Here is a 27394-nt window from a genome sequence, read left to right as displayed (position 1 = left end):
GCAGGCAAAAATAGTGGCATTTTCTGTATGGAAAGCAAAAACTCAATTTACTGCCTTGAAGTTGATGTGCTTTCTGTTCTTTTTATGATTTATTTATTTCTTTGACCATTCAGTGCATATCATCGAGTGAACTAAACATGTATCAATGCAAATCACATCACTTTGTTCAGTTGATAGATCAGTGCAATCAGTGATAACTGCAAAAAAAATCACCTTCAGCAAATGTATTCTTTTGCTCTGAAAAATATATCATCTAATTTTATTCATTTATTTCTCCTTTATGGGTACCATAGAAACTTATAGTAACGCTTGTTCATTGGATCAGCTTATAGGTGCAGCTGCTTTTTAGTGTAACCATTTTATTAATTTGCCACTAGTCTCATTTGCATGTAACCCTTGAGAATCTTAATGTAAACTGGGTTTTGTAATAGATCATAAATAGCTCTATGTCAAGTTTCCAGTATATTGATTTACATAATACAGGCATTGCCAACTTATGAAAATACACTCCAAAAGTTTCGGTACTATTTACTTTAAAATTACCTCTAGATTCCAGGGATATTTCAACTTGTTAGTGAATTGGTTGCTCTTGAGTTTTTCACTTAGTGTTTTTCATTTTTTTTCCTCACACTAAGGAGCAGGTTTTAGAAGGAGTATATAGAGAATTTTGTATACTTGTAATTAGCTCTTTATTGGCATAAAACAAGACTAAAACTAATAAAAATGGGACTTGCTTTACTGGTAAATTATAAGATGGAATATTTTACTAAAATAAGGTTGCTTTGGCTATGTAAATATTATCAAGTTGAGAATACTTGCAAACAACGTAATACTTTTAAAGTTGAAACTAATATTCCTAAAGAAAATTAATAATTCAATAGACATAAAGTGCAAATAAAACATGATTCTAAGCAAAGGTGTTTGTGGAAGCAACATACTCTATTATTTTTTTCAGATGCTAAAGGGTCTGTCATCCAAGCGCCAAATCGGGTTCCAGATGTCTTGACTGTAATTGGGCCTGTGATTTTCATCAATTTGCCACATGCTGAAATTAGAGAAACATAAACATGTTGGGTGAACATGACCAATGATTGCAACACACAGACTTATACCAAAGTCAAACTAATACCATACTCATACCATACTCAAGAGCAAAGAAAGGGATCCTGAAATAAAGCAAATCCATGAGATTAATATCACATATTCTGAATGAATGATCATTCATATTGGGTGCTGTGCATTTAACTATAATTTGAACCATGAGTAGCTGCTTTTTCAATGCTCTAAATCTAAAGAGTGGGAGTTTTAAAATAGGAAATGATTTGTACAGTCTGGAAAGAAAGTGTGAGGGAAGTCATTATCATTATACCAATTTAGCAGCTGCTTCATTTACGTAAAGAAGTCAGAGAAATTAAACAAATTGACCATGGGCCTGTTTACCTGATCACCAGCTTTCCTACCTTTCCCCCTCCCCTATGGCTTGAAACCTCGGACAACTTATATTAAGCCAGAAAGAACTCTATAAGCTGATTTTAAGTATGGGTGAATGAGCAGCTCCTGTGAAAGATATCTTTATAGAAGACAGCAATAAAAATTCAATCACAGTCTACCTGAAAGAGGTAGAGTTTTGAAGGGTAAATGCCTTACACAGATAGCAGGGCCTGATACGGTAGCCGTTGAAGGTGCAAACAAAAAAATTCCAAAAAACTCAAGCCCTCAAGACCCTGTAGACACAAGCAGTGAAAGATGTAGAGTATCAGTCAATGCAGTACATGATGAAAAATTAATGACTTTCTTGAAAAATTGTAACATTCTTATCACCATAGCTGCAAGATTTTAGGAAAAGCTCAGACTTCATAAATGCCAAAACCTAAGCCAAACAGAAACCCAGGCATTTTCTAAGATTTTAAACTGCAAAAATTAAAAGTGACTTATACATATTGTAAAAGGCAATATGAGTACCTATAAATGTTGGCCTTTAGTCTCTACAAAGGAATACCTTTCCCATCCATTTATGCCCTCTTCTTTCCCCCTTATGTTCTTTTTTTTTCCTTTGCTTAATTTTTTTTGTTCTGTTTGTTCAGTGTTTCTTCCATTTTCTGCCTATCCTTAGAGTTTATAAATTTCTAGTTAGTTCCTGTTCTCGTGTATTTGGAAGATAAAGAACAGATCCCCAAAGCAAATCAAGGACATTACTAACTGTAGTTTGTAGCTTATTTTGACTCCTTTTTCTTGATATGTGTTCCTCATAAGAATAATTTGTAACTGGTAAAATACTAGCTGTTCAGTTAGGAAGATGATGGATGATAACATTATATTTCATACTATTATTTCAGTGATAACTACAAATTTAGTAATCTCTAGCACTTCATGAAACCTGAATGGAATACATTTTTCTTCTTTCGTGAAAGAAATTAGATATGATGGCATTTTAATATATTTTATATAAATGAATTACTTTATAATGTCCTCATGCCTGATAAACTAGGCAAATAATTAAAAAGACTTTATGGCATTACCTGTATTGAATAGCAAAACACTGGGCTAAACCAATTTAGAATATATGAACTCAACTTGGTATAAACATATGGACAACACATGGGCAAGTACTATCAATTTGAACTAGGCAAAAGCAAATACATTCTGAATGAATCTCATTGAGTATATTCTTTGCACAATAAGTGAAAGTAATATGATCCTTAATGATGTCCTACATAAATATTTCTAAGTTCATAGATTATAAATGCATGAAAATTTCAAGAGAATTGAAATAAATAGGAAGATATCCCATCCCCTGAAAAAACACAAAATATGTTTTCCCCCCTTAGGCATGAATAATAAATTCTTTTGTTAAAATACAAATAGCAAAATAAGGTAAAATATGAAAAGGTAACTATGGCTTAATATGATGGACTAATAATACATGTGTTTATCTCCTTTTTTCCTAAGATCTAATTAAAATGATAGTAAAGGAGTAAAACATGGGTGGAAAAGCCTAAAGCAAAGAGAGTGGCATGAGAGTCATCAGTAGAGAAGAAAGTTTAAATAATTTCTAGAAGGCAGAAGGTAGTAGAGTGGTAATTAAAGATGTAGAATAAGATAAGATGCATCAGTGTGTCTAAGCAGAAGAGGCAATTGCTAAGGAGGGAGCTGCTTTGAAGAGAAGGGACTCACAAACATAGTTACTGTAAGGGTCCTGGGAGCGATATAGGGCATTGAAAGCATGCCTGAAAAGCAGTCAATCCTGTCTTCATCCCTAGATCCAGGACCCCAGGAGGCAGCTTTAAAAAAAATCTACAAATCTGTGTTAAATACTTGAAAAGGATCAGGGCAACTAATGTCGGCTTTGGAGCTCCAGAACAAAGGCTCCTGCATTCTGACATTGGTAGCCTCCTGCCTTACTCATTAGGGAATAAAGTGGCAAGCCCTACCTAAATACATAGTTTCCAAGCAGATTTATTGTTCAGATCTTTAAAAATGAATGGATAACCAAGGATTAGCATGTGTTTTCAAAAAGCTTACAATGAGAATGACTAAAGTAAAAGTGCAGAGAAAACAGACCCCGTAAGAAGAGAGAGAATACAGAGCAGAAGAGATACTAAGATACTAAGACCTTTAGAAAGTTTTGTAGATTGTAGACCGTTCACTGTAAAAGGAAAACACAAAAGAGCTACTAGAAGTTAAAAATATGATTACATTTTAAAAAAAATGGGTTGGAAGATAAGGAGCTATCCTAAAAATTAAAACAAAAAGATAGACATGAATATAGAAAAAATGTAGATGCATGTAGGATCAACGGTGAAAGGAGAGGAAAAGAGTAAATTATCAAAGAAATTCTCCAGGATTTTTTCCCCCAGTTACAAAACCTAAATACAGGTATCCTCTGCCCTTCAAAAGTGAGAGTGGTGCCACCAAGCTCCTTTCCTGGGAACCATACTCAGAATCTCAGCGTCAAGCTGCTGTAGCTTTGAACTGTGACTGTGAGCACCGGTGCTTTATCTGGATTTATTTTGTGTATTTGTTAGCAAGATGTGTCCTAAGGTATCAGAAAAGTCTGAAAGAGGTTATTTTTTGGGTCTGGAAATGCTCAAGAAATTTTCCATAGAAAGTAATGGTTACTGCTTCTTTAATTTGCACCATTTTGGCTTCTGAAAGTTTTCATAAGAATGCTCTACTCTCATATAATGGGGGAAACCTGTGTTCATACTACAAGGGCGTGCTATAATGAATGAAAAAAGATTTAGTCTTAGAAAATTACTGTGAAGTTTTAGAAGATTAATAATAAAGGGAAGAACATGGAATTTTTAAGACAAAGAATGTGAGTTGGTCACATGCAAACAGGTAAGAATTAGACTGGCATTGGGCTTATAAATACTGGATTCTGGAAGACAATAATCAGTGCCTTTATATTTAGGGGGGAAAATTAGAGGAAGCTATACTAGGAATATTGTCTCACATGTAAACTTTCCAAAGTTTACCTACAATGTACTTTTTCTTAAGAAGTTACCTGAGCATATATTGTAGCAAAATAAACAGTAAACCAAGACAGGGGAAGACATGAAATAGGGAAAACAGTAACTTCTTGTCCCAGAATGACAACTGCACAGTAGACCTTGAGAGCAATTAGTCCACAATGGACAGACATGTGCAGGAGGGAGGTCTCAGAAATAAGAGGCATTGGTCTATGGAAATACTATATGAGATCCTCTCTAAGAAACACTGGGTATGGTAAAGTCAATTATTGAAGTACAAACATAAGAGGAAAATTCATTTGAACTTAACTCTAGAAATTTTCCCTTTTGAATGGCACAGATGATATGAAGTTGGACTCAGAGAAAAGGAATACATCAGAGTCCAGCACTTAGCTCCTGAAGAACAACATGAGCATTGTGATAATCATGAAAACATTTATGTTTAACTTGGGGAAGCAGCCCGTAAACTAATTACAGAATACTTAACAGATATTTAATCTACTCTGTGATTATAGAAACAACAAAATGTTTCCAACCATGATAACATAGAAGAATAGGTAAAATCCACACTATGAAAGAATTAAAAATTAGGAGAAGAGATGAAAGAAAGATGGAGGTGTAACTGACATCATATTTAAAAATAGTGTTAAGAGAGCTTTCCTGTAGTTGATGAAAAAAATAATAAAGACTTTAATCTGAGGTGTGAAATTACAAAGTCGATAAGGGTTGAGCTGTATTATGAGGAGACAAGGAAGTGCCTTTGGCTAAGTGACTTAAGTCTGCATTTTGCTGAGCAGAAAGTCAGTAAACAATGTCCAAAATTGATACCCCCCTAAAAAGTGGAAAAATAAGCATATTTTTAGAGATATAGATTTAACCACCTGAAGCCCTAACATTAAACTTAAATGTGGTTACCTCTGGAGAAGGAGACTTCCTTTTTATTCTAAGTCCTTTTTATTCTCAGCATATAATTTTCTAGTCATGTGCATACAATATTTGAATTATAATTTTATTTTATCTTTTTAAAGATTATTTATTTGTCAGAGAGAGAGCGAGCAAGAGAGAAAGCGCACAAGAAGGGGGAGCGGCAGGCAGAGGGAGAAGCAGGCTCACCACTGAGCAAGGAGCCCAATGTGGGACTCAATGCCAGGACCCTGGGATCATGACCTGAGCCGAAGGCAGATGCTTAACCGACTGAGCCATACAGGCGTCCTTAAATTATAATTTTAAAAGCTAAAATAGTTGCAAAAATTTAATATTAGCCATTAAATTTAAAAAGCAAAAATCACGTTTGTGTGTTGCCTATTGAAAAATAATTTCCACGTTTTTAAATGCTGTGCTTCCTTGCAGGTCTAGGAAGTAGGTGAAAGACTATTTCAATTAAAGATTGAAATAGTCTCCAGAAATGAAAGCTGGGAGTATTCTGAATTTTAATTTGGCTTTAGTCCTATAAGGACTAGATTGAAATTATGTTCTTTAAATAAACTTCCATCTCTGTCTTATAGTTGACATGGCAATCTCTTTCCCTTTAATTATTTCAACCTTAAAACAATTAGAATCCTTACTATGAATTACATTTATCAGTTATTTCATAGAGATGTTAAGAAAAGCTAATAGGTGATTACATTTGTTAGTACATGTGTAGGAGCTATACTAAGAGATATTATGCATGTGATTCAAGTAGAAATGCTGTGCATTTTATTTCAAAATAGTGACTATGACCTAGGAAAAATATGACCCACTTTGCATAGGATGAAAAATTAGCCTAAATTTAGTCTTGAAAAATACCTTATTTTTATTTTTTAACAGTTTTTATTGAAAGTTGTATATAACATTACTTTATTCCTGCATCTTCTCAATTGTTTCTTCCTTATATTTGCCCTTTTCTTTTTTTTACTTGGTGAGATTTGGCTTTATGTTCAAGGATCTTTTGGTGGTCTTTATCCAGTTTTTGTTTACTGATAACCATCTTGCTAGGGTGGATGCCCACATGGGTAGTTGTGTCATTTGCTTTCTCCCACTGTACTCATTCAATGTAGGTGACATCTTTTGTCCTGTAAACCTGGGCTACTTTGCAAATTTGTTGACCTTTGTAGTGTCCTCCACCCAACCTGCGCTTTATCATCTTTTTGTATGGGCATGCACTAAACATTGTACTCCTGCCTGAGCTTTTGGAAAGAGAAGACATACTCTTCCTGTAGATGTGAGAAGGTGCATGAAAATGCCTTTCATGGTTCTTGCTCTAGTCAGAAATCACAAAGGGACTGAATTTCATTTTGGCCACTGGCACTTCAATGATAGCCACAAAAGGAAAGATTGAACATGTCTTTTAAAGATGAATGAGCTTTTGGAAAAAAGATACCTGGAATCTCAGAAGTCAGTTAAAACTAGTTCTGGATATAGATCAATATAACATCTCAATATGAAATGTAAACACAATGGAGTGTTCATTTCCATAACACTTTCTGTTCAGAGGAAATGACGAAATGGAAACACAGGAAGAAATTATAGTGACCTCAAGTTGTTTTGGTACTGAAAGTGAATGGAGATTTTGTAGTTATGGAGTTAACACTTTAGACGGACAGACTCTACAATTAAAACTCAAAATGAAATTTTTAACCTTCTTCATCAGCAAAGTCAGATCCTCTAACATAGGTAGCCTCTATTGCCTCAAGACTGAAGCACAGTTTGGATAAAGCAAGAAGACACAAAGCCCATATTTGCCTCAGATAAGTGCATGTTTCACGTGTTGATTCATTTTATGGGTGTGAATGAGTTTCTGGACTCAGTTTATGTAACATAACTTTAATATAAATTGAATTGGATGGATTAGTTAAAGCCTGTACAAGAACTATATTTAGGACTAGGAATTGTGCCATGAATCTCATATAATCAACATTTCCAAAAACTGACAGCACATCAGTCGCTTGAGGTGCCTTAGCTTCTGTGGTGTTTGGATATAACCCAGCTTTGTATCCATATGGCAAAGGGATACTGCTGAGCTTAGATCACCTAGACTAGGAATTAAGACAGAATTTACACCAGTACTTAAAAGTTTCTGACACCTAAACTAAAAATGACTTTGCTTTCTTCTTGTAGCAATGGACATTTTCTTTGAAATACCCTCTAACCAGTTCTTAGTATTTAAATGTAAAATACTTAATTTATTCATTTAACAACCATTTACTGAGAACTTCTGTGCCAATATCATGCTAGGTGCTGGGAATATAAGGGGAACAGGGAGACAAAATAGGTCCACGTGTTGTAGCTTCTCAAAATACCATTACTTATCCTTTCCATATCTTATTTTCTTCTTCTTTTTCCTTTTTGAATCAATTGAGAAGGAAAGTTAAATGAATAAGTGATTTCAGACCAAAACTATATATAGAGAAAAAAGATGTAGCATTGAGTGCACTGAATATCTCTTGATACTAAATAAAAATTATAGAAAGTCAGCCCTGAGTACTAAAATATATAAGCACCATGAGAGATGATGGACTCTGAGAAACATAACTGAGGATTCTAGGGGGGAGTGGGGTGGGGGGATGGGTTAGCCTGGTGATGGGTATTAAAGAGGGCATGAACTGAATGGAGCACTGGGTGTTATGTGCAAACAATGAATCATGGAACACTACATCAAAAACTAATGATGTATGGTGATTAACATAACATAATAATAAAAAAAATAAAAAAAATATAAGCACCTCTTCCATTAAGACAGCCTACTTAGGTAACTTGAAATTTATCTCATTTTAAACCACATTTACCTTTATTCTTCTACAAAACATACTTAAATTGTCAAACAGAAAGAAACAAGCAAGTTCAAGTAGTTTCTCGTTTAATTTTGTATAAAAAATGAATGTGAGGGAGTGCCTAGGTGACTCAGTCAGTTAAGCATCTGCCTTCAGCTCAGGTCATGATTCTGGCGTCCTGGCATAAAGCCCTCCTTCAGGCTTCCTGCTCAGCGGGGAGTCTGCTTCTCCCTCTCTCTCTGCCCTTCCCTCACCTCCTTCCCCTCTCCTGCTCTCTCTCTCAAATAAATAAATAAATAAAATCTTAAAAGAAAAAATGAACATGAGGGTCAAGAAAGGACATATTTAGCAATTGTATTTCTTATTAGATCTCACTGATTTGGTCTTGCATATGTGTCTTAATGGTAGTTGTCCTGAGTGTGTGAAGGAAACCTATCTCTATAATCTAGTAAGTCAATATAATTTTGCGAACTTTAACTCTGTGAGATTTCAGTGAATGTTTTCGTTTTTGTTTTTGTTTTGTGAATGGATTTTTAAGTTAGATGTAAACCAGTTTTAAAATAAGATGTGGGGCGCCTGGTGGCTCAGTTGAGCGTCTGACTCTTGATTTAGGCTCAGGTCATGATCTCAGGGTTGTCAGATTGAGCCCTGTGTCATGTTCTGCACTGGATATGGAGTCTGCTTGAGATTCTCTCTCATTCCCCTGCCTCTCCCTCCCCCCAAATCACTCATACTCGCTCACTCACTCTCTCTAAAAAAATTTTAAAAAGATGCATGTGAAACTATGTGAACTCTGGTTTCAAATAAATATGTTTTATATGTAGTCTCTGGCCAGAGAGATTCCTGTGAACATTTATGAACTTTGTGTTTTGCATTCTTTGATTCTTCTATGTGATTCCGCTCCATCATTTTCCTCCGTGTCTGCCACCCATTAGCTATCTCCCATCTGCCCAGTGACTCACAATGTGCAGTGCCAGCCTTTGTCTTCTTGGCACCACCCTGGGTTTGATCTTGATCCGCCATAACTTTCCACCCCACAGTGACATTCTCTGAGTAAACCAAAATTTATAGCATTAATCTACAAAGCGCACTTGAAGTGAAAAATTATAACGGCTCAAAGTATCAACAATTTTAAAATAATAACATCTTAAATGAGTCATTTATTCATTGACTCATTTATTCATTTCATTACTCATTAATTCATCAAGCTAAGATTTAATGAGCATCAAGCACTGTTCCATACACTAGAATTACAATGGTAAGCAAAACATGACACCTTTTTTTCTGGTGAAGCTTCCATTTTGAAGAAAGGGAATAAAAGAAAGAAGCAAACAAGGGAATATATCAGGTAAGAAACATTTTAATGCAGATATTTAAGTAGAATAATTTGATAGTGACTTGGGGGGTCTGCTTTAGATTGGGTGAGTAGGGAGGACCTCTCAGAAAGGGTAATATTTAATCTGAGATCTAACTGACAAGAAGTTAGCCATGGAACCATAAGTTGAAGGGATGGACATTCAGGCAGTGGATCAGCTAGATGGCGGCATCTCAAACTGGGGGTGGCGGGGGCGGTTCCTGACTGTCTGGATATGGATCCTGATTATATTACTTACTCTATGGGGATCTTCAACAGTTTTTAACCTCCAAGTGTCTCATGGATAACAACAGTTATAATATCTATTTCACAGGGTTATTGGGAAGATTAAGAAATATATATAACTTAATAAATATTAGCTAGTCTTACTGTTCTTACAAAGGTCCTATATCTGGATATGCTTGGTGAGTTAAGAGACACAGAAATTTAGAAAAAAAAAAAAAAAAAGAAGGCCAATGTGTCTAGAGCACACTTGGAAAAGTAGAGGAGGTTAGAGAAGTGGTCCAGAGGAGGAAGCTATGTAAAGTCAGTGTACGTAGATTTTATTCTAGGTATGATGGAAAGCTATCAGAATTTTAAGAAGATGGGGGAGTGACAGAATGTGAGCTCTACATTTTAAAAAGGTCACTCTAGGTAGCATATGGATATTAATTTCAGAGGGTATACAGTGAAGGCAGAAAGACCAGTTAAGAGATTATCACATTGGTCCAGGTGAGAGATGATGGAAGCAGTGATGGGGATGGAAAATAGTAGATGGTTTGGGTTATGTTTTTTGGGATAAAGTTGATAGGACTGGCTTCAGAATAGATGTTAGGATGGAAAGTAAAAAGAGGAATTGAAGAAAACCTTAAATTAAAAAAAACAGTCCAAGATAATACAAATTTTGGCTTGTTCAGCTGGGAAGATTGTATTGCCATTTACTCATAGGAAGTGACTGAAGAAGGAATGGGTTTGGGAGAAAAGATCAAGAATTCAGTACAGATTATTTTAAGTTGTTCATGACTGGTATGCATGCCAGTGGAGGTGTAAAGAAGATAGTATAAAAATCTAGGGAGCGTTGACACCCTTTTGAGACACAGTTTTAACAGTCTAGGGAAGCCAGAGGCTAAAATTGCCTTAGAGAGAGGACATGTACAGAAAAGAGAAAAGCATTTAGAACAGAGCTGTGGGGCGTTGTGACCCAGCAAAAGAGCTCAAAAGAAGCTACAAATGGGACCTAAAAATAGTGTAGTGTTAAGAAAAAAAAAAAAAAAACACAGCCTTTTAAGAAGGATGAAGTACTGGCTTGTGGGGAATACCACTGAGATATCTAATAAGCTCACAGAAATGACCATGGAAGTGAGCAGCAAGAAGTCACTGGTGATCACAAGAATCAAATGAAGACAGTGTTAAGAACAGAAGCTGGATCACAGTTGGTTTTGACGACTGTAAATTAAAGCAGCAGCTATAGAAGATTCTTTCAAAGGAGAAAAAGCAAGAGTCATGAGAACTTTTTATTATTGTGCTGTTATTAAGAAAAGTTTGTTTGCCTTTAGGGATAATCTAGTAGAGAGGGGAGATGGAAAAGAGAATAATTAAATAAATGAACTCCAGCAGTAGATGGCAATCTATTTAGGAACCATGAGTAACCATGTCTCTGGGTATCTGTTTATACTTTTTGGGGGTAATGGGGGAATATACTTTATTTTTATTCCCACAAATTTCCAGAAATTTTCCAAGGAAATGTTTGTGCGGTATATTCCATCCAGGTTAGAATGCTGAGGTGGGTGTTAGGAGATCTGGTTCCTAATCTAAGCTGCAGCATTAAATCATCATGTAAAATTGGATAATGCACTTACTCTCTGGGATGGAGTTTCCTCATCTCAAAGATGGAAGTTCTGAAGCTTGTCATTTTCTTATTCTAATTAAGGAAACATTGAGTGGATAGGGGATCAACAAACTTTTATATGTTGTTGGGAAGAAGGTGGTATTTGTGGTTGTGGTAAAACACAGGGTGATCATGGTCATCATCATCATCGTCTGCTCTTATTCTTGGGAAGCAAAAAAACAGGGCTGTCAATGTTGCTTTCTTCCCAGTTGAAGTTTATCTTCTAAATACTTATTTGATTCTGAGCTAAAATTCATCTTGGTAAATGAAATCGGTAAAATAAAGATGCAGGAATTTATAAACAACTGGCTGCTTTTTTAGTTATAATTTTATGGATATTAGTGTTAAGTGAACACGGTATTTTCAGATTCTGCAGGAATGCAGAAATTGTAGAAATAAAGTAAAATACACAATAGATGTCATTTCTGTTTCTTGGCTCCCCAAAGCTAGTTTTTGTTCAAATAAATCATTATCTTTCTTACTCCACTCTCACTTTCTGTGAGGACAAAGCCAGACAGAAAGGATAATTTCCCCAAATGCCTGGAAGACAAATGTTCTTGCAGAAGTGGTTGGCAAAGAAGGAAGTTAAGAGTCTTGCTTCATTGATTTTCTTCTGCTATGCGCCTCTGTCAACAGCGAGACACATGGAAATATTAGCATTTTATAATATATTGCATGTGTATGATATGTATATTCAGAAAATATACTGAATAGATAGCTTAGGAAAGTGACCATTTTATTTTCCGATGACTTTTAGACATTAAACTTCTTATGATCAGTTGCAATCCGTATTTATCAATCAGTAGCTCAGGAAAATATATTATTTGGGATTCGGCAGATCTGTTGTTTGGATCAATGAAGCAAAAAAAAACCATCTGTCTTTTGTTTATTTCTTCAATATTTAATTGTATCTTGTAATATCCTGGACTAACAGCTTCTGGATATAAATCCTAAAGCCATGCCCATATAAGTAAATTAAATGGAGTTGTGAATATCTTTATGACAGAATGTTATTTCTTTTTACTTAAGGCCATTGGAGAACTCATGTAGCAAGAAGTAGATATGATTTGGTCTTTAAAGTCTATTAAAGCTACTGAAAATAAGTTTGTCTCTGCCATACATAGTGAATTCTAGTAAAGTATAGTAAAATCTATGTATATTACTTAAAATTTTATTTGTATATTTAATCTTGGCACTTACACTACTGAGACAAAGGTGGTGAAAATGATGGACCTAACTGATTATTGGATAGGGCACTAGAATGAGTTTTTAGTGGGTGTCTGGTAAATAAGGCTAAGAATTCAAAATTAAGTTTTAAATTTATTAATTTATTGTAATTAGCATTTTATAATGTATTGCATGTGTATAGTTCTGTATATTCAAAAAAATACAATGAATAGGTATTTGAGGAAAGTGACCATTTTATTTCTCTTGATTTATGCAATTATTCTTAAAATTATCTCAACTTTTTCTGGGATAGAGCTTATATTATGAGCATATGTTTCAGAAGAAGTCTGTTTAACATCCAGATTGAAAGGAGCAAAATTGTATTATGAAATCCCAAATAATTTGGCAATTCATGCTGGCTTCTGAAAGCACAATTTTTATATCCTTGAAAGTCTTATCATTTAGTTGTAATCAAGAAAATGTAGGACATAAAAAGAAAGATAAATAATAAATCAATTTATGGTAAGATATGCCAATTACCCCAAAATGTGCTAAAATAATGAAGGTTCCAGGATTCTGGAAGAATGAGTCATCACCAAGTACCTGGATACTGGAGCAATTGCATTCTGTATTGCAATCTAGAATTTTAGGGAAAGTAGGACTGTCCTTGCTAAATAACTCATTGAAGATCTTCTCAGTTTAATTTGTGGGGTTATTCTTGTAAATTTCCCCTACTAAATTTCCAAGTTAAATCTCACTCCATTTCACTCCAGGCACACAGTTTGACTTTTCTGTTAATTCCCGCTTTCACTGAGATTTTCAGTGTCTCTTGTTTTAAGTGCTAGGTAGAACCAAATATCATGTGTTTTGTAATGAAATGTTGCATTCCCATTGAAGAAAGGACAGATGGCAACAGAAACAAAGGTTAAAGAAGGCTGTGCTTTTGTTGTCTTTTTTTTCCCCAAAGAATTTTGGCTTTGTAAAAGATACAGATGTTTTATATTTGACATATTCTGATTTATTTCTTGAATGCAACATAAAGCTATTTATTTTAAAAATATTTGCTCTCGGGGCACTTGGGTGGTGCAGTCAGTTAAGCGACTGACTCTCTTGGTTTTGGCTCAGGTCATGATCTCAGGGTCATGAGATTGAGCCCCGCGTCAGGCTCCTTGCTCAGTGCAGAGTCTGCTTAAGACTCTCTTTCCCTCTCCCTCTGCCCCTCCCCCCCCTTTCCAATAAATTAAATAAATCTTTTAAAAAAATATTTGCTCTCAAACCCTCTGTTGACACTAATTTTTACTTACTATGTTTCAGGTGTTTTATGGTAGTCTAAAAGAATTCAACTGGAATAAAACATAGATGGCCCCTGACCTCTCAGAGGAGGGGCAACTTGTCTTTAAGGGGGTAAAAATTAAAAAAATAGAAAAAAAGTTGTGCCAGGTTTTATGGGGAGTGGGATGGGGGACTCTGGGAGACTGTGCGGGGTAGTCAACCACATACAGGAGCAATCAGAGAAGGCTCCATAGGAAACTTGGTGTCTGGTGTGTAAAATGCAAAATCATTAGAATTTGGATAGGTCAGGTGGAAGAATATTCCATGACAGGGTAGAAGAAGGTCAGTGTTCAGCCAAGAAAGCATGCATGACTGAGGAACTGAAAAATTAGAATGGGTAAAGCTTATAGTGAGTACATGGTGAGAACTTGTGAGAAAAGGGCTGGAGAATTAGGCCGAATCCATGTCATCAAGACAGACCGTGAAAAGCCATTTGGATTTAATTTTAAAAGAAAATCATTTAAACATAGGTGTAATATGATTAGATTTGCATTTGGAAAAGACTACTCTAAACACCTCATGTGGTGGAGAGGGAACGACTTCAGGTAAAGGGGCGTGGGTAGGAGGCCCCCTGCAGTAACCCAAATGAGGGATGATGAATGACGGTCTGGGTTACGGTGATGGAAGTAAGGAAGCAGGAGAGAGGTGGTTTTAAGAGATTGGTTGGAGAGAGGAGTGATGTGAGTGCATGTGAATGAGGCTTAGGGAAGGATAAAAACGACCCTCTAGCTCCTTTCTTTCTACAGCAAAAAAGGAAGAAATCTGGGGATGAAATCTGCCTTTGAATTCAGAAGGAACTTGGGTTTAAAGATGCTGCCTCCATCATGTACCTTTGGTAAATTAATTTAAACTGTCTGAGCATAAATTGCCCATAATAGTGCCTAACCCAGAGTTCTTGCAGTGCCTAGAACTAACACAGGTACAGTAGTTGGCAAAGTGCTTGTCAAACAGCAGACTGTCAGTATTGATGTAGTGGTCTACTTTTGTGCTCATTGCAACTTCTTAACAGTAGAGGGAGACAGGGTGCTACTCATCTTTGTATCACCCAGTACCTACCAGAGTGCCAGTACATACGGGAGAGTCAATAAATATTTGTGGAATGAGCAAATGAGACTATTACCACATAGACAGTTTGGTTTCCCTTTTGAAACCGTCATCTAATTTGGCATAAACATGCCAGTAACCCAAATTTCATACCTGTAACCTAAAGTTTTTTTTTTTTTTTTTAAGATTTTATTTATATATTTGACAGAGAGAGAAAGTGCAGAAGCAGGGGGAGAAGCAGAGGGAGAGGGAGAAGCGGGCTCCCCGCTGAGCACGGAGCCTGATAGATATACGATATATAGATATATACGGGGCTCCATCCCAGGGCCCTGGGATTATGACCTGAGTCAAAGGCAGATGCTTAACTGACTGAGCCACCCAGGTGCCCTGACCTAAAGTTTTGAGTGCTCCTGCTACTTCTCTCTATTGAACATGAAGCCTCAAAACTGTTAATAGAAAGATGCATCCTGTGGTTCACTAGATGGCACCACATCATTGCCCTAAAATAGAATTAACTTGAGGGAGGGCGGGGGGTGGGCAGAGGACTGGAAAGCCTGATTATAATCTACATTAAACATCTATTGATGCTCTCAGGGTGTGTGAGAGCTTTAACTGTGCTTTCTTCAGCAAATTCTCACATGCATATGTTTTTCATGTCTAGGAATGGGATATTTAATTAATCACACGGGACTTTATTCTGTCTCTTATAGGAGAAAATTAAGAATTAGGAAAGAGCAATACTGTACCTCATTCAGGCCCGCTAGGGTGCATTACTGTTTTTTTTTAAAAGATTTTATTTATTTATTTATTTGAGAGAGAGAATGAGAGAGAGAGAGAGCATGAGAGAGGGGAGGGTCAGAGGGAGAAGCAGACTCCCCGCTGAGCAGGGAGGCTGATGTGGGACTCGATCCCGGGACTCCAGGATCATGACCTGAGCCGAAGGCAGTCGCTTAACCAACTGAGCCACCCAGGCGCCCCTAGGGTGCATTACTGTTGAAGCTTTTTTTTTCCCCCCCTAATTTCTATTTTCTTAATTCTCTAGTAGAAATAAGCTGAATGATGCCCTAGTGCTCTCAATGACTTGTGATTCCTTTAGCGCCTTATTTACTATTTGGGAGTAACTTAGACCTTGCAGGCAATGAGGTTAGTTTGTTTTTTAGTATCTTAAAATTTATGTGATGTATAGTGTGACATTTTCCCTAAAAGCAAATTCACTGAAAAGGTGAGTGGGAATGCATTCATCATTGTTGCAATTTTATTCTCTTGCTCCAATCCATTTCTGCCCTCTGCTAATTGGTTGTGTGCATTGAGAGGCTTTTGTAAAGAGTGCAGATGCCACTGATGGATGAGCCTTCTTGCTCCTGTTGCTATACTGAGGATACCATGATTATCCAATGTGCCACTATAGATCCAAACAGCAGAGCAACTGGATTTTAGATGCTTTGGAACATTGAACCCCTCATGTTTTCTTTCTGTACTTCTCCTGTTAATGATCCTGATGTTGATTAACATCTGTTTTCTGAGTCCATGTGTTCTGCTATTTTGATAATTGGGTAGTTGATAGGAGGCATGGAGTTAAAAGGGTTCTCAGAGATAATTTCATCCAGTCTTTATTTAAAGTCCCAGGAAATAGAAATACAAAGTGGTATTAGACTATTAACCTAAGGCACCACTCTCAATCATGTGTTTGTGTTTTCTTCTGCAAATACATGTTTCAGATACTTCCTTTCAAACTGGAGTAATTTTTAAAAGGACAATATGAAGATTCTGTTATTTATTTTTTCAGGGACCACGTACCTTCATACTTCATGGCACTAGGGCTGTCTGTCTCTACCTGGATATGTTCTTTACATTGTAATTAATGGTTGTGATCCAGTTGATAAATATTTTTTCTGCTTAGGAGACTCTCAGTCAGTAGTTCTGATTGTTCTGTAGATCTGTTCTGATGAAGAAAAGTACCCAGTTCTTGGGACAAAAAGCATAAATGAGTTAGAGTCTTTGCGGCACCGGCCTCTCTACTAAGTAAATAGGGATCTCGGGACTACTAATAATCTAGGAAAGAGTTTATAACATATGAGAATTAGTTCTAATCTCTTGTGTAAGGTCATATCAATTAACTCAAATAGCAGCCATCTCATTAAATAAGAAAGTTGAATACTGTTTTATTGCTGTTAGATATTTGCATTGGTAGCTAGGTTTTGTTTTTGATTAGTTAAGATAAAATTAAATATTAACTAGTTAATGCAGTTAATTTGACAGTTACATTCTTTCAAACCTTGTTGTCTATGAGGACAAATTAATAAAAAGAGCCTTTGATGTTAAAATATATATATATTGTGGATCACAGTCCTAAGGCCTGAGGACATCACGGAAACATTATCCATGGTTCAGTAAAAAGGAGTAAGGATGAATTTATGTCCACTTAAATTAATCCCCTTTGTCCCAGATATCATTTTCAGTATCGAAGGAGGCTGTGTGTGGGAGAGTTATATGTGAGCTGAAAAAAACAAAACAAAACAAAACAAAACAAAACGGGATTATGAAAGAGCTGAAAGGAGTGTCGATTTCATTTCCTAAGTGCAACATTATTTCTTGCTGAGTCAACTCTGAGAGAATGTGTGTTAGAAGTGAAATTCATTTCTAAAGTTAAGCAAAGTCCAAGAATTTTCCATGCCAGTCCCTCAGAAACCTGACTGGCACACTTTAAGGTTCAAGGTGTTCACTAGCTAGAACTATTCTATTGCCTATCCTTCTTTTAGTAGAGTGCAGGTGTACTTAGCAGATATCCAGTCTTAGTGTACAAAGCCTGTGGCTTGAGTTTATTGTGAGCTGCTAAGAATGACCCAATGAATTGATTCTCAGAATCTGGAGTGATTCATCTGTAACAAACAGACCTCTTCCACAGTAAGTCAAAGTCCTACACAGACCAATCCTATGCACTGTCATTTACAGAAAATCTGTAATCAAATATTTTATGAGCTAATAAAAATGCATCTGGATATTTCTTTGTAACCCCCAAAGTAATTTAGATAGTGAGGACACTCAGTTCTTGGACTGAGATTTTTCTCCTCATCTGGTTTGGTGGAGACATCATCTGGCAAGCTACGTAATATGTGCATCAAACTAAAGGCATTTTTTAATTTAAAAATAAAATACAACAGAATTCACTTAGTAATATTTACCTATTGGATATTAGCAATAAACTTCATAACATTAATTATAAAAGAACAGCATATAAGGAGGTTATTTAAGTGCTATATCAGATAAATAATTCCTCCTTTGCTTAGTCTTAGTCAGTCCTGTGCCGCCTGACTCAAATAGGTGGCTAAGAGAGGGTTTTTTTTTTTTTTTTTTTAAGTAAGACTTGAAATAGCTTTTACTTTGTTGAAAGTTAGAAATGGTTACGATATGGCTCCTTATAGAATTAACTTATTTGGCAAATATTTATTAAGTTTTCTTTGTCAGGCAGTTTTCCAGGCATTGGGGGAATACAACAAAGTTTAAAGGGAGGATCATAGACATTGGAACAAGAATCTAGAAGATTGCTATCCAATTACACATGCAATGATAATGAAGCATGAAAAGTCCAGTCATTGGCGAAATATCAGGGTTTGGGAGCACCTAACTGGGACACATAGTATACATAGGGAGAGCAGTGAAGGATTCTGGTAAGACATGACATTTAAACTGAGACCTGAAGAGTGAATGGGAGTTTGTCTCCTGTGGCAAGTAAACATGTGTTGACACAGAAAGGATAAACAGGAAAGAGCGTTTCAGGGGAGGGGACAGGCATCTCAACACTGCCCTGTGATAAGAAAGTGTGGAACACACATGACTGGGATGTGGCACGTGAGGGGAAGAGCGGCAGGACCTAGGATGCGAGAGGGAGGGTGGGCCACATATGGAGGGCCTCAGAAGCTGTGGACTATATCCTAGGATTTTCAGCAGTGCAAACTAATTTCAGATGTATGCTTCAAATAAATCCTTCTGGCCATAATGTGGACAATGGATGAAAAGTGCAAGAATAGGAGTCACAGAATCTACTGGAGTCATGATTGTTAGGAGAAGAGTTATAGTTGAAAAAGTGTGGATCTTGACTGATGAGGAATAAGGACCTGGGGGTGCCTGTACAAGTGTTTAGCTTTAGGGTTTGTGTTAATTGCCTTCTGAGTCATTTCGTTAGAATCTCTAGGAAATCCTGGGTTGACTGCAGTGGAGCCTCTAATGTGATTCCCCACATTGTTTTGAACTGTACTAAATGCAATGTTTTATGTATTCACTCTCTTTTTTCATTTGGATTGCATTTGTAAAATAGTCTTTAAGGTAGTCATCAGCCATTCAAATTTTAAGTGTTTACATTTATTCTCTGAAGTTGTCTGTACTAGAAATTATCTTTTCCAAATTCTTTATTTCTCTTTTTAGTTTATTTTCAATTTCAGAAAAGTTTTTCTTTCTGTTGAGGGAACACTTTTTTCTATGGTTATTGACTTGACCTCCCTGGCATGTCACTTCATGTCAACAACCAGAATACTGTTCCTAAATGGACTAACAGCTCCTCCTTAATTCAATTTGTGACCACATATTTATTTTGCATTAAATTACAGACTAATGCCAGGATGATCTCAGTTGAATAATTAGCTCATGGGTGAAGTGGAAGAGTTTGGAAACTTAGACCAGGTTGAACCACACATTTTAGGAGTCAAGAACTAGAGTCCATATCCCATGTCATATGCTTGACACCTTGCAGAGTAGTGAATATATATTTGAGTAGGTGCCTTCTTTTTATTTCTTGAGTGGATCAGAATAGCTAGCTGATGGCAATTCTCTGTAGTAGAGGAATTGTTTTTATTTGATTTATTCACTGCATAAATCACTTCATATTTGGTCCCAAGGTAACTACCTTTTTCCCAGCCTCTGACTTTCTCCACTACTAAAAATGCCTCTCTTCCCTTCTAGCCAAGTAATGATTGACCATCACATATTATTTGTCTGGAGTAACTTATTGCCATTAGCGTAGCCAGTAGAATTGTCTGTATTATTTCAAGCCACCAAATGGTAACAGGGTGCTCTGAAAATTAGGCAACTGTTAATCAAATAACATTGATTACACAGGCGTGTTTAAGGTGTTAAGGAATACTTAGACTTAGAAAGCAGGCTTTGGTTTCTCTATAATTAGGTATTCATGACTATCTGCAAAATGTAAGAATGCAGTTTTCATTGAAACCACTTAAAAGCACAACTTAAACAAATGAAATTGTTCTACTTACTCAGCTTTTTCATGCAGTCACGAAGCCTGGTTTCCAGGCTCAGCACCCTTTGATGCAGTTCCTCATAGTCATAGGCACCGATTTCCTCTTGAATCCCAGTGAGGACGGCAGACAGATTGCGGATTTCCTCCTTGAACTGGGTGATTAACTTGGCATCTGTTTTGTACTGTTCCAGCACGGGAATCAAGGGCAGGAGTTCATCCATCTTCTCTTTCAACTCCTGTGAAAACCAGCCAATTGTTCCTGAGAGTCATTGAAACAGATCAAGCAGCTATGTTCTTTTTAATATGATACCTAAAGGAGATTATTAAAACAAATTCAAAATTTCTTTTTTTAAATTAAAAGAAAAAATTTATTAATTTATAATCAGGATATAACATTATATTAATTTCAGGTTTACAGCATATTGATTCAATATTTGTATATCAAAATTCTTACTGATTTTGGGTTAAAATTAGGTATTTTGTGAGAATGTAAGTGGCTACATGATCATTAGTAGTAAATCCATTTATCTCAATACAAGAACCTCTCTTTAAATGGTTATTTGCTTTTCTTCTTTTTTTTTCCTTAAAGATTTTATTTATTTATTCATGAGAAGCAGAGGCAGAGGGAGAAGCAGGCTCCCTGCAGGGAGCCCAATGCAATACTCGATCCCAGGATCCCGGGATCACCACCTGAGCCGAAGGCAGATGCTTAACCGACTGAGCCACCCAGGTGCCCCTGTGCTTTCCTATAAAACAAATTGATCCTTATCATAATTATAAAAACTTTTTATGATAGCAATTAAGGGTTAATGTATTATTTCACTTTCTGGTAGCATTTTATAACGTGAACAATGCATTATTTAGGAAATATAATCAGGGTCCATCTTCTAATTATGAATTACTAGAAATAGCTCACTGACTAATTGTCTATGTTATGGGGGTACTTACAAGAAATTTTGTATCCTGGAACAGCTTTTCTGTAACACTTAGAATTGTTCCAACTATGGCTTTCACCCATTCTCTCCCTTCCATTATGCTCAGGTATTCCTCATTCTTTTTAACATCCATCTTAGCACAACATCGTTAGGAAGGTAAGTTCAGCAAGCATAATAAATCATGCAAAGCTCCTTAAAGCTCAAAGAAATGCATGTTGCTGTTTACCATTTTGAATTATTACTCACACTCTGACTCCATTTGCCTTAGCATAAATAATTTAGAGCTCTTTAAGTAAGGCAGAGTTGCTCACCCACGTAGTGAATTAACTCTTTTAACTCTTTGAGGGACCAATGTGTTCACAGTTTATGTAACAAAGGAACTAGTTGCACAGAGTTGTTCAAAACTGCAAAGTTGATTTTCATCTGGAGAACAAGAATTATATTTTGCCAACACAGTGTTTCTTATTTCTAGCATCATGGGACTGAGACTCACCTGCTGTTTCACTTTCAGTTTCTAGGTATGTCATCCTTTCTTCTTTTCCTTTAATTTGGTGGTAGTGGTCAGTGAAAATATTTCATGAGTGTGAGTCAGTTGTGTGTGTGTGTTTTTTTTTTCACAGATGATCTCATTTGTGGAAAGAGCTGTCACTGTTATGATCATTTGAGAATAATCCATAGGTGCTGTCAGAAACCATGCTGTATACTAACTAATTAAAGGAGCTGAAAATTGCATTTTAAAATTACATTTGGAAGATGTTATTACTATAAATGCATTAAAATAGCAGGAGCTCCCATTGCTGCCTTGATTTATGGGCTTATGTTTCTTGTGGGGAAATTTCCACTTGCTCTGTAAGCTCAGAATTCTTCAATTTTGTCTATATGTCCATGTTGAGTGGGAGGGGACAGAGTCTTCATAATGAGAAAGATTCATAAATATCACAGTGAAAAGGTGGAATTGCATAGCTTTACTCATTTTGGTGGCTCATTTGGAAATAAACTTATTAGTCTGAGCATCTTATGGCATCCCACAAGGAAGACACAATTGCTTCATTATGATTTTAATAAGGAGAGTTCTGTTGGTAGCATTTGCTGCATATTATAGCAACAGTTACAATGAAGAGTTTTATGTTACACTATGGGAATACTGAAAAGAGAGCAATTCAGTGTCACAATTTTGGGGACTTTTTTCCCTGAACTAAAAAAAAAAAAAGTAATTATATTTTAGGATCTTTTCAAAAATTCATAATTTGATTATTGGTAATCAATTTTGAAACCCTTGATGCTAGTCAGAGAGCAATGGAATGTTCGATTAATATACATATCAAATACTTAAAAGGTTAAAGTAGAATAGCACAGATCTGTACTTACTAATTTCTTCTAGAATTTCACTTTCTACTATGTCGCTCTTACAGCAAATGTGGTAGCTAGACTATCTTGCCCAACCATGATCTTTTTTTTTTAAGATTTTATTTATTTATTTGAGAGAGAGAGAGAATGAGAGATAGAAAGCATGAGAGGGAAGAGGGTCAGAGGGAGAAGCAGACTCCCCGCCGAGCAGGAAGCCGGATGTGGGACTTGATCCCGGGACTCCAGGATCACGACCTGAGCCGAAGGCAGTCGCTTAACCAACTGAGCCACCCAGGCGCCCCAACCATGATCTTTTCATATAAGAATGATAGTCTCAAGTATGATAACTAGAATAAGATTTTCATCCTAAAAAGTACAGAAGACAGAACCTACTTAGCGTTTTTTGATAAGTTGAAAACCGTGTACCAGAGTAGGATTTTCTTCCAATGTAAACGTATTCTTTGATGTAAACTTACTTTTGGAATGTTCCAGTTCTTTGTCTCAAATATGGCATCTCAGCACCTAGGTGCCGAGTCACCATTGGACTCATCTCAGACTCACTGAATACATAAATTCAACAAACATATTTAGCATGTTATTATCATAACTAAATTTCAGAGAGCTAGAGTCTACTTGGAGAGGCAGCGTAGAACTGGTAATATTAGGCTTACTTCTAGAGCTGGATGTTGTGGTTCTGATGCATATTAGGTATTAATGCTGAACAAATTGCATCAATTTCTTCATCTCAATGATTGAGATAGAAATGGTGCCTACTTTATAGTATTGTTGAGAGGATTAAATTAGCTAATATATATTTAAAGTTGTCAGAACTATGTGTTGAATATGTGTAATTCTTCAAAAAAATATTATTGCTGTTTGGATTTTTACATATAACTGAAGTATCTACTTGAATTATGTGAACTAGTAAAATCAAAATCATTAGGTCATGTGGTGCTACCTGAAAATTAAGTTTTTTTACTGGTAGCCTGGCTGCTGCTAGGCAAACTTCTAGAAAAGGCAAATCATTTCCTTGAATTTCTCTCAGCTTTGTATCACTGTTTACTTCTGATCTTCTCCCAACAGTTCCCACAGATGGACATACTTCATCATGTGTCCCCAGCCAGGCCAGGCCTGGCACCCTCAAACTATCCCTTGGCATTGCAGAGTTCTGCATTGTCCATTTGAGCTTGAATAATTTTCACTCTGTGCCAGACACCCTGAGCACCTCTCCTTCTGTCCTTCTTCCTTTCTGGGATGCTCTCCCTGTAAGTGCCAGCTTACCATTGCCTACCTTGTTGATGGCCTCAGCTTCCGGCTCACGTTACTCCTCTACAGCCTACACCCTAACCCTGAACATTGCAAATGTTCTGGTTTTCTCCAAGTCCTCTGTGACTGTGTGTGTGTGTGTGTGTGTGTGAGTGTGTTGGGGGGACTAGTCCAAAACTACTTTCTTGAAAATTGCCAAATTTTGAAACTCTTCCCCTGATCTTCTCTGAATGAAATTAAATAACATTACTCTTCCCTTTGTGCTGTTAAATAATATTTATGCTTCTATTTACTATCAATTTTACCTGCCTGTTTTAGTTGTCTTTCATAGAAGAAAGATCCTTATATATCCAGCAGTGGGCCCAACTCTGCCTTGCACACAGTTCATGCTCGAATGTTGGTTAACATTAACTCATTTCCTCCTCAGCCTTATATTTTTCGTGGTTTACCATTCCCCCATAAATTCTCTATTCACCCAGTTTGCTTATTCTCTCATTTCCAATAATATTTACATTTATTGTATCTTCCAAGCCTTGCGTTAATTTCTTAACCTCCTGGCTTTGTGTCCTTTTCTCTTCAACTTAAACTTCATGATTCATCCCTTCAGCCTCATCTCTTGTCAATACCCTCAATTTTCTTACTGTCTCTTCCTTCTGTTGTACCTCTCTGGTAAAACTTTAAAACTGGTTCAGTGCGAAAACTGTTTTCTCTACCTACCTAGTCGGCTCCTGACCACCACTAAAGTAAATTACAAAACCATGAAAATTTCTGCCAGATCAAAATGTGCTATGTGGAGATCCTGTCACATATCCCTGACTAGCTCTGTGTCCATCATCATGTGTGAAAAGCACTTCTGATGCTTAAATTCAGGCCCATTCCTTTATCATCAGCTGTGAATTTCACTAGAGAAGGGAAGGAAAAAAGAAACTATTATGCTTATAAAACCACAGTATGTTTTATAAACTGTGTGCTATCCCTTTGGAGGCAGATTGTTTCTTTTTAATAGAGGCTCAAATGGTATTATCATAGTCAGATTTTTAAAAATATGGCACTGTCATACATAGGTACTAAACGTCCACATAGCATGCTTAAAAGCACTATTTCTCCATTTTCAGTGTTTCTGGATAATAACCAAAAACAACCTAAAGTCTAAGAAAAGACTTTGTATCAAATTATGAAACATCCTTCTTTTTATTTTTGTATGCTATTATTAATGGTGTTATTGCCTCTTTTAATAATAAATATTCTCTATATGTCTCTTCACATTAGCAGGGCATAAAGTCATCAGAACAAACTTTAATAAATTTAATTATTAATTTTCCTTGAGATTTCCCCTTGTCTTAGATATTGAATTGCCTGTAAATATATCCAGAAACTCCACCAAGCTCTAGGAGGAGTAGGCTCTTTTTATAGCAAGTCTGCTATGCATTCCTTCCAGCTAATGGTCAGTTTCAGTGGAGAGATGATTGACATCCCTAGTGACTCTTTATTTAGCCTTGCTCATATGGGCCAATGCACAGTTATTTCTAGCTGATTGCCATGCTGGCTGTCCATTAAACTCAGTGTCTGATTTGGATTGACAATATTGCAGAAGTCAAACCTACTTGAAAATGCTTGGTCATTAGTGTCTTCCGATCATCTTCAATCTGCCGAAACTTGGCTTTCAGCCCTTTCATTTGGGTTTCCATTTTTAGAACATATTGGAAATCTCTCTGAGTTCTCAAGTTTAAGACTTCAATAGACTGGGACATGTTCTGAACCTGTTAAATAAGAACATTGGCTATACATTATTGTCTGTGTACAGGAGTATGCAATCACTACTGAAGGAGCAAAAATGACATTAACATAAAGAACTGACAAATATCAAATCCATATTTGGATCCCCACATGATATGTTTTCAGAAGAACAATTCTTTGTGATAAACAAAAAATTCAGCAAAAGAAAATTAAACCTAGGCGGGAAATAATAACATTTGACATTTAGCATTAGAGATAAATAAATATAAATAAGAATTTAATAAATCAGAAAAGTAAATTTTAAAAACTGAAATTTCATTCCAGGGGTTTGTAAGCTTATAATGCCCCAAGCTGTTGAATGTTAAAATGAGTTGTTTCTGTAAGTACTAACTCTGCTTTCTTCAAGATCAGGATGTTTAGCAATTGTGGATGATAGTGACATGTCCAGCAGAATTAGAATGCATTCATGACAGTACAGTTATTTCAACATCTTAAGTTCTCCCAGGGGTGAGATTGAATTGACCAAGATGCATGTGGCAATTCTGGGACACCCCCAAACACAGTGTTTAAGAGACCTGGAAAATGGCGCGGTATGGTGTTTGGTAGGTAGGCAGTAAACGCCGATTAAGCTGATGGTAACTTCTTAGGTTCTTAGGGCCCCAGGCTATGTAGAAGTAGGAAATAGGTGACTTAAAAAACATTTAGAAATGAGGAAAGAAAGGCTGCTCTAATTTTTTTGTGGTAGCAAAAACCTAAAAATAAAGTGAAAATGTCTAATAGTTGGAGAGCTAGTAAATGAATTAGGGAATGGAGTACAAATATACTGTTCTAAAGGGTAAGTTAGGTTTCTGTACCTTGGTACTCAAAGTATTGTCTCCAGAGCAACAAGTTTGGCATCACTTGGGAGCCTGTTAGAAATGCAGACTCTTGGGACCTACCCCAGAGCTACTGAGTCAGAATCTTCATTTTATCAGAATCCCTGAGTGATCCCTCTGTTTATTAAATTTTGCTCAACATGGAGGAATTTCCATGAGAAAAGCAAGTGAGAGGAGCGAATGTAATAGCCTTTATATAATTTGATCTTTTATTCTAAATCAAATTCTCTGTGTGTGTGTGTGTGTGTGTCTCTCTCTCTCACACACACATATACACATAAAAGAAAATGGGGCATATGAGCAAAAAATCATGGTGGAGAGAGGTATGTAAGGATTAGAAGAATACGTATTAGGATGTTAGTTTTTTGGCAGGAGGACAGATGTGGGTGAGAAGAGAAGTAACAAATATTATGGAAAGGAGTCCCTGCTAAATAGAATATATGTAAATTTGCATAGAATTATATGTTTTATTTGCATGAAATGAATACATGTAAGCACCAAAAAAACACTGTGGTGGACTTTCAAGTGAATTTTACTTTGTTTCATACACTTTTATGCATTATTCTTTTTATTTTTATTTTTATTTTATTTTTTTTAAAGATTTTATTTATTTATTTGATAGAGAGAGACACAGCGAGAGAGGCAACCCAAGCAGGGGGAGTGGGAGAGGGAGAAGCAGGCTTCCCGCTGAGCAGGGAGCCCAATGTGGGACTCGATCCCAGGGCTCTGGGATCATGACCTGAGCCGAAGGCAGACGCTTAACGACTGAGCCACTCAGGCACACGCGTTATTTATGTGTAAGTAAAAAGTTATTTTCACTGCAACAGTTGTGAGTTACAAATAAGGAAGGAGTAATTTATTCAGTTTTTGAAATCACGTATGTCACAAAGCTCAGTGGACCAGCTAGCTATAAAGAGCCCATTGTTGGTACATTCTTCAGAACTGGAACATTCCAAAAAAGCAGTGTGTTCTGC

General features: G+C 36.4%; 1 protein-coding gene and 1 pseudogene across 2 annotated transcripts in view; both read right to left on the bottom strand.

The window, feature by feature from the left end:
* Positions 1 to 27394, bottom strand: part of OLFM3 (olfactomedin 3) — a 42464-nt gene that overhangs the window by 836 nt on the left and 14234 nt on the right. For both annotated transcript variants that reach the window (XM_028102104.1, XM_028102105.1), the window contains 3 exons: positions 25413 to 25568; positions 20277 to 20496; positions 939 to 1045 (listed from right to left, as the gene is read on the bottom strand). In XM_028102104.1, the coding sequence (XP_027957905.1) occupies positions 939 to 1045; positions 20277 to 20496; positions 25413 to 25568 (483 nt within the window). The remainder of the gene's footprint in view (positions 1 to 938; positions 1046 to 20276; positions 20497 to 25412; positions 25569 to 27394) is intronic.
* LOC114208009 (large ribosomal subunit protein uL24 pseudogene) lies at positions 6312 to 6783 on the bottom strand (annotated as a pseudogene).

The sequence above is a fragment of the Eumetopias jubatus genome, unplaced genomic scaffold, assembly GCF_037043125.1.
Source record: "Eumetopias jubatus isolate StellerSeaLion01/CBP00866 unplaced genomic scaffold, mEumJub1_p1.0 scaffold_4, whole genome shotgun sequence".
Taxonomy (NCBI): domain Eukaryota; kingdom Metazoa; phylum Chordata; class Mammalia; order Carnivora; family Otariidae; genus Eumetopias; species Eumetopias jubatus.
Note: the sequence above shows the minus strand (reverse complement) of the source record. Positions and strands in the feature narration are given on the sequence as shown.